We start from the raw sequence: 19,894 nt of genomic DNA, 5'->3' as shown, positions 1-19,894 counted from the left end.
TATAAAATGAGGGATGACAATGAAAGGGAAACGAGCATCCCTATCTCCCTGCACTAAGCCAGTACTTATAACAACATCGGCGGATTCTCTCTCTCTCTCTCTCTTGCGATCATTGGTAGGAAAGTTGAGGTTTGGCTAGGTCCATCTCCGCCATGGCTACCCCGGCTTCGGCAATGTCCTTATCACCCCGACCTACGAACCTTCCCCCTTCTACCCTCCCGCGGACGACACACGCTACCAGCCCTTCTCTGCACGACCTGGATCCAAATTTATAAAAGCTACTAACATTTCTATCTACATCTCCACAGCAGTAACTTAAAAAAAATCACACTGGTTGTTTTCATCATATCGTTAAATCCAGCTTTGGTTATCAAGCGTTTGGTGACTATGAGCGAAGACAAAAGTATAATAAAGAAGTGGAGAGCAGTAAAGCAGCCTTGAAATATGATCAGCCATTCCTATACACGACTTATGGTTAGCAAGGCTTGTGACTAGGGCAACGGGTGTGCCTGCGTGTGGCCGGATGGTAATTTGGTGTAACCTGATGCACGCTGCGATGGGACCCCCTCAGGGACCTTCCTTACCCCCCACTCATCCTATTCACAGCACACTCCAGTCTGAATAACTTAACATGGAGGGTTAATGTATCTCACTCTTCTCTCTCTCTCTCAAACACTAAATCTAGGGGTCGTATATAAAAAGGATCCTCACCAACAGACACGTCCCCATAGCAGTTAACTATTACCCCAAATCGTTTTTTTTCCAGGTTCTTTCGCTATAAAATACACTTAAATTTCAATATGAGTGGTAGCCGTAGAAGTGAAGACGAGAATATAAACAAACAATCCTATCCAAGACTTAAATTCAGGAATGTACAAACGGATTTAAAGAATTACTAAATCTTGCACTGCGATAACGTATTTTCCATTATAATCACGCTCCCAGTGTACGATTTTAACTCAACGATTTTATTCAGCTGTAGTAGTGAAGGAGTTTGATTAAATATTCGAAAAATCGTCACTAATCTGGGTAAAATCGTCTGGATGCTACACGAAGAGGCTAAAATGAATAAGTCAGGCTCTTCGATGAGATGGGCAAAGCGACAGGGTATTAAGAACTGTATTATAATGGTATGAACACTTCTCCTTTTGCGATTTATTTTTGCATATTTCACCTCAAACTCTTTAATTTGGTGAGATTTTATTGGTCAGTTCTTGCCCCTTTCTGATTTTGGTAATATTAAGAAAGTAAACTGGTACTGGAGGGGTTAATGAAGGCTGTATCTAACCCCTCAATTTTGAAGTCTTTCCTAGACTGAAGAAAACGATTTGGGGATTAATAACGGTAAAGTAAAAATTGTTATTGCATTCACGGGATTAATGTGGTCCTCCATGTTATTTATTTACTTATTTTCCTGGTTATCGACATTACCAACATATTAGATTATACAAAGAAGTTATGTGCTAATGAGTTACTAGGGAAGAGGTGTTATGAATACTCCAAAGCCACGGAAAATACGACCGAGGTTGTTGTGATAGTACCCTAGTGTACCCCCAGGTTCATCTGAAATGTAAACCCAGTGGACTGCAGGCTAAAGTTGTCCTTCCTCAGCGGGACGTAACTGAGGGACGTTTGTATTGCCAGGCAGTGAAGCGACCTCGTCATATCAACGCCAGTACATGACGGTGTCCCTTTCCAGCACCGCGGCGGTAATATTAATGAAGTAAAATGAAGTAAAAATACATATCACCGCCTCCACTCAGATGCGAGGTTACGGAGTGTCAGCTGTTGCTCAGGTCGCCAGTCCTGAGTCCTAACTACCCAATTTACAGGTCAAACAAGTCTCCTGAAAACTTATTATCATTGATCGTTTCGTCTCTCGCATTTTGTCACGTTAGTTTTCACTCATACTTGATTGTAAACCGTTTGGTGACTCTTAAGGGGTTAATGAAGCCTATATCTAACCAGTCCTGTTCCAACTCTATCCCAAGTAGAAGGAAACTGTCCGGAAATGGCAAGAAAAAAGTAAATGATGGGCCTGAAAGGGTTAAGAATAAAAGTTGACAAATTGGGCCCGTGGACAAGACACAGTATCTATGCGCCTGCTTGGGTGTATGGTAGTAGCTGTTGTAGTATCTTAATGTGAACCCAGTGGACTGCAGGCTGAAGTTACACTCTCCAGCAAACCAGTGTCTTCCTTTGGGGTGGGGGACTGGGAGGGAGTTGAGGGGCGTTTATAGAAAAAAGGCATTTCCACCACCCAGTTATATCAGTGGCACCACATGAAGGCGTCCCTCTCCACCACGGCCTGGGACTCGATTGTGGCGTGATATATATGATGGTACTAAAGGTGACATCGTAACGCCTCTTCTGGAGCGCGATTTATTCTGCACTGTACACCTCAGTATCCTCTTATATTACTGAAGCAAACTATTTCGATATTGGAATGATGTATTACTCAAGAATGTTAATGTAATAAGTAAAATTTGTCGCTAAGAAATATGTGCCATGAAGCGCCCTAGGTCAGTTATACTCCTTGAATTCTAACTTGGCCTAAAATTACCATCTCTCCATCTTGAAAGCTCAGTTGTAACAGTAGATTAACACTACAACATGACGTTAGTGACAAAGAAGTGCTATGGTAAGGATGCAGAGCCGTAATAGTGTCTCTTTCTGTCACTGATCTACGTGAAATTAGCTGGAAAATGACGAAAATCTGGGTCAAGTTAAGGCGAAGAGAATTTAGTGTACTCTCCTAAGCAAGAAAAAAAACTCCCTCGGCATCCAGTCAAATGCAACGTTAAACAGTCACTTATTGCTGAAAAAAAAACCTCCCTCTATCCCCAGTCAAATGGAAGGTTAAATAGCCACTTATTAATGGAAAAAACTCCCTGTCTCTCCAGTCAAATGCAAGGTTAAACAGTCACATATTACTCAAAAAACGCCTTCTATCTCCAGTCATGTGCAAGGTTACACAGTCACTTATTCAACCTCCATATCCAGTCAAATGCAAGGTTAAAGAGTCACTTATTGCTGGAAAAAACTCTCTCTATCTCTAGTCAAATGCAAGGTTAAAGAGTCACTTACTGGCGGAGTCGCGAGGGTTAGCCAAGACGCAGCTTCTGTGCGCGTGCCCGGGTGGGTGTGTAATGTGGCGTGGTAGTTACATATATAATGGTAATGGGCGGGGCGGTGGGATCATGTTATCATCAGAGCGGCGGACAGTAAAACCCGGGGTGGTTGGGCGAGATCCACACAAATCGCCAGCGTCGCGTGGGCGGTCAGCTGTGAACACGATAACTGGCAGCCTAAATAAACGACCTCAGACCACACCGCTCCACGACCCGTATTTATAAAGATTCCTAACAGGTTTCTTTTACCATAAACAAACCTCTATAACAATAAGGTTTAATTAAAGATCATTATTTTTTTTGTATCATGTCACTCTAATATTCACTCCAGTTTGGTTAAGTGTATGGTAGCTGGATAAATGAAGACAAAAGTATTCACAAACAATCTCATACAAGACTTAAGCTTAGGGGGGGTTTATAAATGCAGCTCCAGCCCTCATTTCTCTTCCGGATGGTCCTAACCGCTTACCTAGGCCGCCTGAATTTCTGGTTCTTCGTGTAAATAGAGCCAAAAAGGTCATTACATATTTTATAATGGTCTGAAAATGAGTGAGTGAAAGAGACATGGTTGTTTGTGACGTTGCGTGAGAGAGCAGCGGAGGGTGATATGGAAGGAGGGATGGGAGGCGAAGGAGGGAGGGATGGAAGGCGAAGGAAAGGCGAAGGAGGGAGGGAAGGAAAGGCAAAGGAGAGAGGAAACGAAAGGCGAAGGAGGGAGGGAAGGAAAGGCAAAGGAGAGAGGAAACGAAAGGCGAAGGAGGGAGGGAAGGAAAGGCAAAGGAGAGAGGAAACGAAAGGCGAAGGAGGGAGGGAAGGAAAGGCGAAAGGAAACAAAGGCGAAGGAGGGAGGGAAGGAAAGGCAAAGGAGAGAGGAAAAGAAAGGCAAAGGAGGGAGGGAAGGAAAGGCAAAGGAGAGAGGAAACGAAAGGCGAAGGAGGGAGGGAAGGAAGGCGAAGGAGGGGACCGCTGACACCCATTAAGGCTAGGCCCATCGCCGGTAATAGCCACCGCTGGACCTCGGTTTAAGAGAGATTTATTTCTATTTTTACAACCGAAACAACTAAACGAAATGGCATAAGCAGAACGAACAAGCCATTAAAGGTAGAGCATCCCCGAGAACCGACAGAACTAGGTATAAACAGAATGAAAGCAACTTGAAAACTGTATAAACATTAGTAGACATATGGAAGCAGTCAAAGTTCTATGAATATATACGCCATTCACTTACAGACAACAATCCAGCTAGCTCGACAGCATTATAGATAAAGACACACACAATACCATATTTATTGCATACAATCACAGCAAGGTCGGCGGTCAGCCTACCAACTCTGACCCTCCTCTTCTCTTGCTTTCATACTTATGCTTCCTCTTCCAACCCTCTTTTTCTAACACACACACACACACACACACACACACACACACACACACACGCTACACAAGCCATCAGCATAATTAGTGTACGACGTAATTTGCTGTCATTCTATCGGGTCAGTGTAAATATTGTCAAACTGGGGTTCACCTAAGATCAGACAGTGGACTAATACGACGTAGAGTCCAAGTGTGGAGTGACACATCTGCCATAAACTGATAGCCCTGTTCCCCTCCTCCCCCAGCCCCTTTTCCCCTCCTCCCCCAGCCCCTTTTCCCCTCCTCCCCCAGCCTCTTTTCCCCTGCTCTCCCAGCCCCCATCCCAGGCCCCGTCAGCACAATACCGCCCCTGGTCGTAACGTTACCATATGAACCTACTCTCTCACCTCCTGCTGGGGACGACTCTGCCTCTGTCATCTGCTCCCTGAATAGAGACTTAACTAAGGTGGCGGCATAGGGAACGTGTGTGTGTGTGTGTGTGTGTGTGTGTGTGTGTGTGTGTGTGTGTGTGTGTGTGTGTGTGTGTGTGTGTGTGAATTCTCAAACATATTTACGAAGGTTTCAACGTAACTTAGATATTTTTTTTTTTTTTTTTTTTTAAGGAAGAACGAGACACAGGAAGAAACTACATCCCTCATTCCTAGTTCTTCCTGCAGAAAACAGATATTACCAATGATGTTTTCCAGTCATAACTAAGAAGGTCTAGGAAAACTGCGCACTCGCCCATCCTACAAACAAACAAACAAAAACTTAGATACGAGGGGGAAGTGAGCGTAAACTGGTGGGTATATCTAGTTCCAAATGCCATCACGTTGGGCAGTGTTTAAGGTGGCATCGCAGGCTTCGTAACTTCTGTTCTTTAGCGATTTATTTTACACAATTACACCTAAATAGTTTCAATGACATAAAAAGGGATTCTGAGGTGTAATGTGTAAAATAAATCGCCTGGAAGGAGAGGCTAAGGAGTCCGCCAAGCCCACCAGATTACGTGTCTTGGCAAAGGGTGACGACTGGGGCTAGTATTCTTGTCAGTTGAAGAAGCTCGTTAACTCCTTTTCCTAAGCGACTTATTTTCTTTTATCACACCTTCCTGTTCTCTTCTGTGTTACATAAAAACTTCAAGTATCGCTGTACTCTAACTAACGTACATAAGGATTTTAACCACCCATATCCGAAACTAGATCGCTAAATAACGTACACAAGGATATTAACCACCCATATCGGAAACTAAATCGCCAAGGAAGTGGTGTTAGGGTGCATCCTTAACCGACGAGAATACTAACTTAGGCCTCCTCGTAGTCTGTCCCCGCCATCGACACTGTAGCTGTGATAAACGACACACTCAATAGGTCGCTGTCTCGTTAAGATTCAGAGATTTCGTAACACACCTCTTTCCATTCGCTTGGGTGTAGTTGGGTGTTATATTCAGGTTAACATTAGCAGGTTATGTTCAACCGAGAGAAATACGAGCACTTAAAGGCTTCAAAAACCTTCAGTAATAATTTCCATGGTGTTGAAGGGCATTGGAGTTTTATTTGTGCTGACACTAGGCGAGTTTGTTCAGTTCACAGAAACGTAAACTCTCAACTCACCTGTACGCTACTGAAGGAAATGTCGATATTATAAACGACATATAAATAACACAGAGGAGAGTAATAAGTTATAAGGATGGAAAGTAAAGCATTTAAGGGGTGATATACATAACATTGATGAGAGTAGTAAGTTATAATGTGGGGGGAAAAAACACTGAGGGATGCCTAAAAATCTAATACTGAACAGGCCTAGGTCGCCAAAAGCAGGACCAGGTTAGAAAGTGTGGCTGTTGGGAAATTTTTAGGCTGATCTAAGTCCTCGCTCGTGCCAAGTCCGAGTCTTAAGCCGGAGACAAAGATGCACATTATATTCACGAGTATTCAGAGCAGGTCGCTATTAAGAAGAAGACATTATACGTGGAGTTATTATTACACTTGCTCGCCTCTTTGTGTGTGTGTGTGTGTGTGTGTGTGTGTGTGTGTGTGTGTGTGTGTGTGTGTGTGTGTGTGAAAAATCCTCCGCCGAATTGTTTTTACTCAGCTATATTGCGAGTTTCTTTGGTAAATTTTTGTATCTAGTACGTTATCTTGAAAATTGTTTATGTAATTTATGTCGATAGGAATGAGAGAGAGAGAGAGAGAGAGAGAGAGAGAGAGAGAGAGAAATTGACGTACAAGAGACTTAAAATGTAACAAGTCAAAATAAACTGTCGAGGAAGATGCGGTATAGAGGCTGGTAACCCCTGGGGAATACGTGGGGAAGACAGTGACGCGTCTGTGGCGGGTGGGACGTAGGCAGAGTGACAGGCGGAGTGACAGCGGGAGCACCATTAGGCGGGGGGGGGGGGAGGCCCACTCAATATCAAAATGTACACCACCAGCATTCAACGCGCTACCCTGTGACGCTCCTGTACACTATGGCGGGTTTACGGATGAGCAAGCATCTCTAGTTCGACTTCGTATGTCTCTCACTAGCGATCTTCAGTGCTTCACCATCATATACTTCAGCGATTTCAGTGAAGCCATGCCACACAATAATTCACACCACCCGCTCACCCTACATCTCTCAAATGATCCTGCCATACTACACCGCGGTACACCATGGCCATTAATCGAATAAACTGACGATTTGAATAATAACCAAGGAGTATAATTCCTACGCCAAAACTACGGCACATAGAGCTTCATGCAACTGCGATTTTGTATCCGAGTGGCACAGTTCCGTCAGATAAAAAAAATAACTAAGTATAGTACACCATATCTTGCTCAGTTAAGGAGTCAAGGAGTACGTATGTATTTGTTAAGAATAAGGCTTTTTGCGGTATTAAAGTCGCGCGACATCCACCGGACAAGGAATACAATTCGTTGTTGCCTGATCAAAGGACGCTTGATTTACAATACTGACATTTAAATGTGCTCAAAAGTTAGTGAACAATAGGTGGGGAGAGTGAGTGAGAGGCCTGGCTGCCACAAAGAGGGAGGAGGGGAACTACAATGTGCACCCCCACTACCCCTACCCCCCTCCCCCCAATCCCAACCCCCCTACACCCCACCCCAATCCCCCTCTCTACCCCCTACCCCCCTCTCCACCCCAAAAGCTGGGCCTGGTTCCATATTTACGAAATTTCTTGAACTTACGTATAATTTTGTGTATATATTTTCGTCGTCATTTATACAGCTACCATACACTTCACAGCAAAAACTGGAATAAATAGCAAAGTGAATAAATACAACAACAAAACTATTACAGACAATAATAACTACTAAAGAGACGTACTTTATGCTAAGAACTGGCTAAGCTCCTTGGTAACTTGGGAAGGAGGTTGCAGGCGACCGCGGGGGCAATGGTGTGGACATTATGACTGCCTCTGCCTCCCGCACTCTATGGCCAGTATTCTCGTCGCTTGAGGAGACTTTCTAGAACATCCTCCCACAAGTTTATGCATATGGAGCGTTTCCTTCTATGCCATTTACCTAATCTATGCCGATATTTGGATGATATGAAACAGAATAACTATAATTGAATAAGATAAATCGCTAAGACGGAGGGACTAGAAAGGCTCACAGGTTGACTAGAATAGAGGCCTATAACTGGCTGCCTCCCTCACAGCCTCCTTACATCTTAACCGTCCATACAGTATCGCACAAGCTATACTGTGAATGCACGTGACCGTATGGGTTTCAGTATCAAAACTAAGAGCGCAAAGGGGTGGACAACCAACATTTTTTTTACGATAATTTCCTGAACCAAGTCATGATGGAAGAACATGTTTGATTATTCAGCGTGACTACAATCTGAAAGAGGAAAACAGGCTGACAGAGTCTAACAATTACAGGTGTTTCGGACTCTCAAATCTTAGAGGCTCGTATAACTCCATCGTGAACCAATTCTTAACACAGTCGTATAGCTCTTGAGAAGGATGTTGTAACTCCAGGGGAGGGATTCAGGGGGGCAGACAAAGGCAACAAGGGTGTGGGATGGAGAGAGGGCCTATACAATGGTGTACGGTCGTCAAGTTCTGTAGGACAATAAAAGCGACAGCTCTCACCCCTGTCACTAATTTATGATGAGGCCCAATGGTCGGGAGGGGGAGGGGGGGAGTGTAGCTATGTTGGCTTTAATCACTTTATTACTACGTGCTGGTAATCGTCTGTGTTCCCCTACTAATATTAAGTTCAAGATTGTCTACCACTGCTTGTATCACTTGGTTAACACTGATTTAGAATGTATAATGCGATAAGGGAATTTTCCTGGCCAGATACAGTATATTATCAATCTTAAAGAAACTGTTTACCAAATATATACCTCAGAGGTGTTCAGTAGTGGTTTAAGAAGCTAGTTTGATACCAGGCTGGGGCGGGAGCAGTTTGACTATTTGATACAACAGACTTTCGTGATCTTTTGCAAGTCCAAGACATACCATAAAAACACCCTTACTAATACCACCTTGCCAGTCCTGAATGAGACAGCCTTAGCATGTATTGAGGACGGACGATGGATAGGCTGTTAGTGTGTGAAGATGTGTGACATGTAGGACCACACACACACACACACACACACACACACACACACACACACACACACACACACACACACACACACACACTGCGATGGAAAGTCACCCCCGTAGCCCATTATACAAGGGGGAAGGGGCAGGTCTCTCGTCTGTGTTGTTTTGCGATGGTGGTGTTCTTGCCTCTGCCGTCGGGAAGTTAGGGGGAGTTGCGTCGGGTCAGAAGTTTTACAAGAGGGGCGACGCGGCCAAATTAGCGGCATTAGTGAACCCCCCGTCAGCTCAGCCTCGTCACAGGGGAGGGGAAAAACCAACCACGGCCGCAGGGAATTACGCGATTTGATTAACTACCTTTTTTTCCCCGCTTATTCCACTATCTCACCGCGATATTTTTTTTTCTCATTCCTTTTACCTCCAGACGATTTTATTTATCTTGCACGTCTTCACCTGGAGGGGTTAGGGCATTCAATAATCCTATCATCTTATCTGACTGTCCTACCTTGAACAAAATCGTATATCGGAGATCTAAACCGAGTATCGTCGTACAGAAGGACTTAGCCACTTCACTCCCTTGACGCATTTCGTGTTTGCAATCTCCAGACGATTTTGCTTAGCTCGAGATTTTTTTTTTTTAATGGACTGGAGGGTTTACATACAGCCTTCATTACCACATGCACCACTACGGGCATCTCCCATATTTCACAAAATCAAGTGGTAAACGCAAGGAAAAATAACCAGGCCTGCTCTGCCCGCTGGGAATTTCGCGATTTGATTAAAATGATTACGTGTGGAGAGAGGGAGGCGGCCCAGGCTGGGTTTAATATTAATTTCTTTTTCTTCTCTTCTCTTTCCTCTTCTACTTTTCATTTTTCTTCCATCTATTCTTTTTCTTTTTTCTTCCTTCCCTTTCCTTTCTCATCTCTCCTCTTCCCTCTGCCTCCGTCGTCTTCATTCCATTTTAATAATATACCGGTAAATAGCTACACCCAGTCCCCTATTACCCCTTCGAGGTGTAGGGCTCCGGGGCTAGGTTACTGTTATTCTGTATATTTAGGGGCAGATGACATTTTTGAACAGCTCTCCAGTCAGGATAAAAATAATACCAATATAATAATATCAAAATTGATACCAATAATAACAGTAAGGTAATAATAATAATTATAATAATAATAATACCAAAAAAACTACCAATAATAATAATAATAATGATAGTAGTAGTAGTAGTAGTAGTAATAATAATAATAACAATAATAATAATAATAATAATAACGAAAATAATATCAATAATAATAATACCCATAATAATAATAATAATAATAATAATACCAATCGGGGCATTCTCACCACTACACCACCATACTTCCTTCCCTTAAACCTTGCATACGTACTTTCATAATTCTCAGCTTCCTATGGCTCACTCCAAGCTGAATAAAATCGTCTTGCGTTTGTCTGAATGGAATGCTAGAGTTGTCCCATCCTGAGAGGGTTATTGTGATACTCTCTGTCTGTCTGTCTGTCTGTCTGTCTCTCTCTCTTTCTTTCTCCGATCCGTCAATCAATCTATTCATCTCTATGCATCTATTTCCCCCCCCCCTCTCTCTCTCTCTCTCTCTCTCTCTCTCAGCATATTCCTGCTACCGTCAGATTACTTTAAACAACTTAGGGGGTATTTAGTGGAAAGGTTAAAGAAAAATTACCTCCCTTAACCCCTTCACTACGAGAGGTTTGCCCTAAGCTTAAGGAAATCGTCTGGAGGGGTTAAGACTATGATTTTTAAAAGACGTCATCGTGGTGAATGGGTGAGCTATTTTTGTTGTTGTTGTATCACGCACACAGTTCTTTACAGGCGATGCATTTACTCTGATTACTTGCTGTGTGTGTGTGTGTGTGTGTGTGTGTGTGTGTGTGTGTGTGTGTGTGTGAGAGAGAGAGAGAGAGAGAGAATGACCTAACATTCATTATCCCTCCACCCACCTCCCTTTCTCTCTTTTCTCTATCAATACTTTAATCACTTCTCCCCTTTCCCTCCATCTTCTATACTCCCTCCTGCCTTTTCTTCCTTTCTGCGTCTGTCTTCTCCCCTCCCACGTCCTTCCTTGAATTGGTCTTGCCTTCTCCTTTATATTCTTTCAAGCTTCATCTTCTCTACTTCATTCTTGTCTCCCCCCTTTCATCCTTTCCTGCGTCTGTCTCACTCTTCATCTGCTTCTCCTCAGTCTGTATTTCTCCTCCCACCGTCCTTTCTTCATTTCGTCTTCTTTTCTTCTTTCTATCTTTTCCTCAGCGTATCCTGTCTTTCCTTTTCCATTCTTTCAAGCGTCTGTCTCTCTTTCCTTGCCTCCTTCCCGTTGTCAGTCCATCTTGCCTTTCCTTTCCCATTCACTGCAGCATTTGTCTTTTTCATACATCCGTCCTTTCTTAATTGTCCTTCCTTCCCCCATGCACTCTTTCGTATCTCTGTAATTTTCTTCTCTCCTACTTCTGTCTTTTTCCCCCCTTCCGTTAACTCCAGCATCCATTTTATCCTTCACGTCTTTTTTTTTTTCCTCTCCTCTTTCCGCTCACCGTAGCATCTCTATTCTCCATCTTTCTATCGTACCTCCATCTTTTTCTTTCCCCTCCGTTCACCGTAACATCCATCTTCTCCCCTACCTCCGTCTTTTTCCTCCCTCACCTCCGTCTCTTCCCCCCGACCTCCCTTTCTTCCGTTCTTTCTAACTTCCATCTTTTCTTCTTCCGTACCTCCATCTTTTCCTTCTCCTTCCGTTCACCGTAGTATCCATCATCTTCCCTACCTCTGTCTTTCTTCCTCCTCCCCCCTCTCCCTCGCCTCCCTCCCGGCCAGGCTGTGGTGGTGGGTCGGCGTTAATCTTCAGTTGTTTCAATTTGTGTGCGTGTGAGCGGCGGGCGGGCGGCCTGGTCCTGATGGCCACTCATTAGCCGGGTCTTGGCTCACCCGACCCTCGCTCCCGCCAACTCCATGTGCAACACTGATAACGCCACCCTTGCTACCCAGGAAGGAACAACGCCAGCAGATATGGTGAAGATAAGATAGTAAATGACAGCCTATGATACGCACGGTGAATGAATATGGTGAATGACAGTCTGTGAAACACACAATGAATGATGGAAAGGAGTCAAGAAAATCAAATAACGCTCTTTATACAATGTCTTGCATTAACAGTGCAAAACATAGTTGTTATTCCGGTCCCGACTGTTTGGACTCGAATTATTGTAATATTTATGAATAGGTATGAATCAGAAGCTGAAAGCCACAATTCTTTCTTCACAAAGAAAGTCAAACAAAAGAGAGGCAAAGTCAAGTTCCGTTATTCCGAGGCTTGGTACGACTGGTATATTGTATTTATTTTACGTAGAACGACGGAACCAAAGGCTGCAAGCCCGCAAAAGCAGTCTATTTTAAAACAAAGTAAAACAAAGGAGCCAAAATCAAGGCCCATTCACATCGATATGACGGACGCACAGTGTCTGAGGACAAACAGGGTACGACTGAGAAATATCACCGCAAACTTTATACGTATGAAATGTGTGCTTGATGGGCTGTTCCTCTCCTAAGTATACAGTCACGGCCGATCGTCTGTGGAGTTTTATCTGGTTCTACACAGACACACATTAAGTTCCAGCTTGTGTGTATGTGTGTTTTTTTTTACTTAAGTTCAGTATGTGCTTATGAGTCCTCACCCAACTACTTCGGTGAAAATTGGACTGGGAAAGATACTGCACTGATGAATGAGTGCTTTTGGTCTGTGTGTGTGTGTGTGTGTGTGTGTGTGTGTGTGTGTGTGTGTGTGTGTGTGTGTAGACTGAACGTGATCCCGAGTGTCTGCCCGAGTAAATGAATGAAGTGAACGTGTAGGAGGTACTGGCGCACTGTTAACACAAGGGGTACCGTGCATGCTGGAAGACCCGGCAGATGAACTCGCCCTCCACCATCACACACTCACACGACACACAAAACCATCACTGTCTCAAGTCTGGAATTTAGGGTGAGAGTCAAGAAGTACGAAAGTAGTGAAAACTATGGAAAATAACAGAAGCAAGTCATGCGGCTAGAAAATCATGGTGAACGTAATTATGATCTTGGTGAAAAAAGAACTGCATGGAAGTCGGTAATTAGTTGCTTAGTCAATAACCACTCTGCAAATTAAATTGATGCATAAATTATTTACCTCATACATTAATGACTGCATGTCCTGGGCGATTATGGATGCTTTACTTATTCTTGGACTGTTACATCATCTTCACTAATACTCATTTCAAACCAGAGAATAAATATTTTCCGCATAATTTTTCGCTTCATCCAAATCCTCACTGAATTCTTATTGGTGCATGGATGAGCAGTGTAATCTGTTAATGAATTTAATTTTTTATCCCTGTGAACAAAACCTTGCGAAAGATTAGAGTGCCCAAGTTTTAAAAAAGTCTATTTACTCTTAAAAAAAAAAAAAAAAAAAAAAAAAAAAAAAAAGTTTTTGTTTATGTACTTAGTTTGTGCTTTTATCTCGAACAGATTCAAGGCGTGTCTGAAGTTGACGAAGACGGGTGTGGCTGACTTTGTTGGTGATGTGTTCTTCAACAAGATGAAGACCAAGTGTTTTGACCTGGTGAAGAAGAAGGTGTGCACCAAGAGGAGTGGGTGGTTTGGTCTGGGTCCCTGCACCAGATACTCAATCAGACAGATGGCCGTGTTAAGGGACAACGTATCTTATGATTACTGAGTCCTCATTCGCCTCAGCGTTCGATATCAAACTCCTCAGGTTCCTACCCCTGGTACAGCCTTGCATAGGAACTGCAGTTTTCTGTCTCGGTGCGGAGAGAGGCCTTCAAACCTGTCCTTTGGGCGTGAATGACTGGCTGTATCTTGGAACCTCACACTTCCATGCTCTCAGTCAGGATGGAGAAAAACAGCATTACACTGGTTTCTATCGCAGAAGTCCTGGAGCACTGAGGGAGCGTGGAACACGGTTAAGTGATTATGCGATGAGCTACTTCGTCCCGTCCTTCTTTCTCGCCAGAGACGCAGCTCACGGTGGGTGATGCACACTGCCACTACGAGATGTAAGCTCGGGCGGGCTGGTCACCCATCGACTGCCTCTGCTCTCCCACGCAACATCAGTGTCCTCATGCCATACACTCATGCTCTTGCGTGGGAATATCGTGTAAAAAAAAATCCTCCTCCAGTACTGTCACGGTCAGAAGTTCGCCTACACTTCCCTGCTGGCTGTGGCGATGTAAGGTGTTGCATGAATGAAGCGGGAGACAGACAGACATATTAAGTACACAACAGAAATAATAGGATACACTCTGACTTCAGGGAGTAGTGAGAAATGCCTGTAAACATGCTACTGATAAGGGGCTGTCGGCAAACTTTTGTTCGTGGTGGTACAAGGACAACATCTGTAACGCTACGATTTTTTCCGGAGGTTTACTACGTCTGTCTTACACGGTGCATTACTCAGTCAACAGCAACAGCCTTAGCAATAACCGATCAAAGCATCAAAATAACCTAAGCAATAACTGATCCACGTGACAAAACAAACTGCCTTTACAGATACACATTACCCTTGGTGAATTGTACATAGACGGATCACGACTTTCCATTCACACAGCACAGCGCACACACACACACACACACACACACACACACACACACACACACACACACACACACACACACACACACAGTGATCCACGACGATCTGGTATGTCAATAAGCGTATTTATTATTGTTGTTATTATTATTTTTATTATTATTATTATTACGTGATGAGCAGTGGTAGGGAGTGTGGTGAGGTGGAGCCAAACTGTACCAAAGCGTTATCATCACTATCATCACATCTGTCATCATTACCACTAAAGCCATTACCATTTTCACCCCTCTTGTATATACGACATTCAGAGTATATATATAAAGGCATACAATGGAGAGAGAGAGAGAGAGAGTCAAAGTCAGTGCCATTAGAACGTATTGTAGTGTACTCGTATGTATTACGCCGTTTAGCAAGCCACACCATTCGGCACAACTGTTAGCAATGATACTGTACATATTTAAAAAAAAAATCCGTATCATAACTCTGTACATATAGAAAAACTGCATTATTTTTTACGTTCAGTATTTTGTATGTCAGTTGTGTTGGTAGAAGTCTGTATCGTGTGTAGAGCAAGGCACAGAGTCTGGGGAAATGTAACAGCGGAAACTCGACATGCCCACCCTCGCGTCTTTCATTCATATTTTCATTGCTACCAGGCACGTTCATTCAGCTCAAGAGCGGCATTTTGTAGAAAGTATCAGAAACAAACTCACTGATGCCCATTAGGAGGCTGACTCGCCAAATTTATGTCATTTTAATTAGTTTAACACAGACCTATTCAGACTAGAGGGATGAGATACGTCTATTATGTCAGTCTCTACTACAGGGCTTTACTCAATTGAAGACAATATTCTTAGTAAATAATATAAAAATAAATAAATAGCAACAAAATGATATCGCGGCACTAAAGAGGATTGTTTTTGCTACGAGAGGGGTATGTGTACCTGAACAATATCATCTGGCAATAGCAGGAATAACTCTATAGTAAAAAAATAAAACAAGGCGTCAATGAAGTAAGTTATTCTGTACAATGAACATGGGTATACGGCATGTTCGATGGTACTGTTAGACCTGTTCACATTACTTTTACTTCCCTATGTTGCATACAAAGGTTTTTTATTCAGCTTGGGAGAAGTTATGGGACTGGAGGCGTTAAATGCAGCCTTCAGTAACCCCTTCACCACATGAGCGCCCCACTAAGTTGAATAAAATCGTTGTGTACTGGGCGCAGAAAAAGCAACACGACGTCACTTAAACATAGATGGGGTTCCGCTGCTATATTTCCCAGTAAAACAAACGAAATTATTGACATGTGACTGTGCCGTAGAGGAAAGTAAATATCTTAGAGTATTTAGAGGTGAGGTGAATGCCAGTGTGTTAAATACTTGGTGTCTGGTTAATATATTTCGCGTAAACATTCCCAAATTTGTGGGGTCCTAACCGTACGTGTTCTCATGGGTAATTTTATAAACGCTATGTCCCTGTACAGTATTATTCTATTATACAGTAAAAATCTAAACTATGGTGACTTTTCTCTGTCATTAATATCCTTCTAAATGATGTAGTGTTTTAATTAATATGCTCTGCAGTTAATAATATTAATAATACCAGTACTGCACGGACACAAACTGGAGTCACACGATGCAGGCGATGGTCAAGATTCACACGGGAAAAATTGTACAGTTCAGGTAAGTTTTCAGGACAAAACTGCATGTTCATTAAGCTTTTTCATTCACCCATATTCCACACTTATACATTTGTTTCCCCTCACATAGTCTTCCGTTATGTTGTCCATAAAAACTTAGTGGCAACAACATTAACAGTTTTAACTTTAACTCTGTAATCTTGATCGTTTGTTATCAGCTTGTGTTCTCTGTGAATCATACACGATTAATTCTCGAGCAGTGATGAAAATACAGGGTGACCTACACATACAATGCTCTCCTTGCACTCTTACGGCTGATTTCTCGTGTATTGAGAGGACGGCTGAGTCAAAGTGTCATCAGTGTCTTTCTTGCATCAATTATACATTTCCTACTTCAAAGGCCACACCCACACAAGCAGACTGAGCCATTCCCTCATGATGCCCCATAGATGAGTTATCAGTGGAGCGTTATTTATCAACCGCCCTATATATCAAACATCAAACTCTTACGGTGTGATCTTGAAAATAAAACAAGAACCTAGTTGCTGTCTACATCCACCTCAGAGCCTTTATTGTGAGTTTTCTATAATTTCTGTCTGACTGCAAAAACTAAATCTGAAAATGGGAGAACGGTATGTTGGGGTGAAGAGGTTTACTTGTGCTGAGTGTGGCGCTGTGTGGGTATCGGTATCAAAGTGGTGACGTGTGAGGGTATGAGGCGACATTAAACAGAGATACATGAGGGAGACAACAATAGACAAAAGATCCGAGCGTCCTGGTGCGGTAGAGGGCAGCTTAATCACGTGATATCTATGACACCAACACTCACTCAAACCACAAAGCTGATAAATGACAAGAGTAATACGGTAAGTGCAGGGCGTACCACTGTCACGCCCTGGTACAACAATCATGCAACACACGATACTCGCATTCTTTTTTTCTTGTAAACATGCTATGGCTCTAAAACAGAAGCGCCTGAAGAGCTACGAACCAGCCCATTAATTTTAGTACAGAGGGTTGTACTGTACACCCGCCTCCATTTACAGGTAGTACAGAAGGTTGTGTGCTGGAGGGCTTCCCTGACGCTATAACCTGTTAACTCTGCCTTAGCCTAAAACTGCTGTCTGCTCATCTTGAATGCCAAGTTGCAACACTAACACTTTAATATGATGCTGATCACGAAGAAGTGCTACGGAAAGGATGGAGAGCCACGGTACTGTCTTTTTCCACTAACATGCTACGTGAAATAAGGTATAAAAGGATGAAATACACTGGCACCTCACAAGACCCCTCAACACATCACCCTCTGTTCTATTTACAAGTGGAGGCGATTGTACGTGGGCTAGGATGATTCGTAACAACTCTTCCTAATCGACTTGTTGCACATTACACCTCACTATCCTCTGTTATTGATGGAAACTAAGTCAATATTTAAAATAAATAACATACAAGAGAATGATAAGGTGTAATATGCAAAATAAATCGCTAAGGAAGACCAGCTACGAAGCCCTCTATGTCACCTGAAACACGGCCCAGGGAGCTATATCTTTCCCTACCACATCCTAGTATAATTTCAGGACACAGTTATCTCCGCGTCCACAAATGATATCTTATTTCCTTCTTGGCCTTGACTTCGGAGGCCTGTGTCAGCTATGGCGAAGTCGGTGGCAGTGTTGATAAATGATAAATGACAGCAGCTCGTCAGTGTTGTTTTAGGAGACACTGTTATTCCTCACTTCCTACTGTACATCTTCCTAGAAATATACTTTTTCCCATTATTAAAATCTTTCTACAATATTCCTTTTCGTACGACTAAGATCTTTCTAGAATATCCTTCCAACTAGCAAGGTATTCCCAAAATATCCTTTCAACTACCAGGATCTTCCTAGAATATCCTTCTTCCCAATACCACGATCTTCCATATATACACTGCTTCCTGTTACCAAGATCTTCCTCCAATATCAGTCTTCGCAAAGTACTGAAATGGAAAGATGTATTTCATTACTATCCCGCATATATATATATATATATATATATATATATATATATAGAGAGAGAGAGAGAGAGAGAGAGAGAGAGAGAGAGAGAGAGAGAGACTATATATATATATATATATATATATATATATATACACACACACACACACACACACACACACACTATTTTTGTAAGTAAACGAAGTTGAATGCAGCTGCCGTTTCTGCAATATTTAATTTCTGCTCAGTGCTTCGATGCATCGGGCTATGCCACACTGATTCTCATTCAGACTTCCGAAAAGCTATCCAAATATTAGTGTACTTGGTAACGTTTCGTTCCTTCCTGTGAACATCTTCAGACCAATCTGATGGCGGATGGAACAAGACTCATTAAACAGCAGATGCCGACACGTGTCACCACGTGACTGGTAGGCCAAGAGCGTCTGAATGTGTGTGGCTACGAAATTGTCTGGTATCAAAGAAGGAAACTAAAAATGACGTTCTGGGGCTGAAGGGAATAGTCTGCATCCACTGTCCACGCTCTTGTAACCCATACCACTTAATATACCAGGTCACTTACTCCTAGACCCTTTTCCTATGCGATTTATTTTGCTTATTACTCTATACTATCCTCTTCTGTGTCGCAAAAATCCTATTATCCACATATCCTGCATAAATACAGTGCAAAAGTATACTAACCAGCCATATTCAAAAATAAATCGCTAAGGAAGATGTGATAGGGAACAAAATAGTGTCCAAGGAAAGGCATCTACTACTGACGGAGTTAGCGAAGAATGTACATAAACTCTCCTTTTCTCAAAATCTCTCCTGAGCTAAATGAAATTGTCTGGAGATAGCAAGGGAAACGTCATCGAAGGGAGAGGATTAGTTCTGCTCCACGTTCCTCATCACTTAATCCTCACTACTGTTATGTATGTGCCTTAATGTACAACTAGCTGTATGATGCAGCGGTAGGAATGTAATGTATGTCTTAATGTATAACTAACTGTATGATGTAGTCGTAGGAATGCACGGTGTAGCTGTTAGGAAATTTGTGGCTTCAGTATATCCGAGTATTTGCTAACACAGCACAAAATGAGCGGTTCTAAGCTTTTCTGAGTTGCTGTCCTCTTTCACGTAGTAGCAGGTACATACTTCATTCGAGACACACCTATATCACTCTTCTCAGTAAATCAAGAAACCACTTTCTGAGTTTTGATTCTACACTTACACCTGTTCCATATATCTACTGTTACACTACCAAGACACTTCACTGGGTCACTGATTCTCTTATGCACTCCGTCTTATCCCTTCACACACACACACATCTAACACCTCCACTTCCATATCTTGTTGTAGTTTATACCTCCTACTTCTGGACCTCCCACTTCTGGATAGTTTTCACTCAATCTAAGAAAGGCTTCTGTGACTGAGGAGGATAATGAAGGCTATGTGCAACCACTTCAACGCGAAAAATCTCTCGTAAGGTGAAAAAAAGAAAAAAAACTGTCCAAAAATAAGAATAATATAATGTAAAAGACGTTATGGCAGTGAAAAAATTACATCACGTTACGGACCATAAACTGAGGATTTATTTATATATCTATTTTTAT

General features: G+C 42.6%; 1 protein-coding gene across 2 annotated transcripts in view; it reads left to right on the top strand.

The window, feature by feature from the left end:
* The window catches only part of LOC145400367 (uncharacterized), a 37,248-nt gene extending 22,591 nt beyond the window's left edge, over positions 1-14,657 (top strand). For both annotated transcript variants that reach the window (XM_080272872.1, XM_080272871.1), the window contains exon 6: positions 13,580-14,657. In XM_080272872.1, coding sequence (XP_080128998.1) covers positions 13,580-13,787 — 208 coding nt within the window. In that variant the 3' untranslated portion in view covers positions 13,788-14,657. The remainder of the gene's footprint in view (positions 1-13,579) is intronic.
* The last annotated feature ends 5,237 nt before the right edge of the window (positions 14,658-19,894 follow it).

Source organism: Coenobita brevimanus, chromosome 52 (assembly GCF_032717465.1).
Source record: "Coenobita brevimanus isolate Jiangsu-jjx chromosome 52, ASM3271746v2, whole genome shotgun sequence".
NCBI classification, from domain to species: Eukaryota; Metazoa; Arthropoda; class Malacostraca; order Decapoda; family Coenobitidae; genus Coenobita; species Coenobita brevimanus.
Note: the sequence above shows the minus strand (reverse complement) of the source record. Positions and strands in the feature narration are given on the sequence as shown.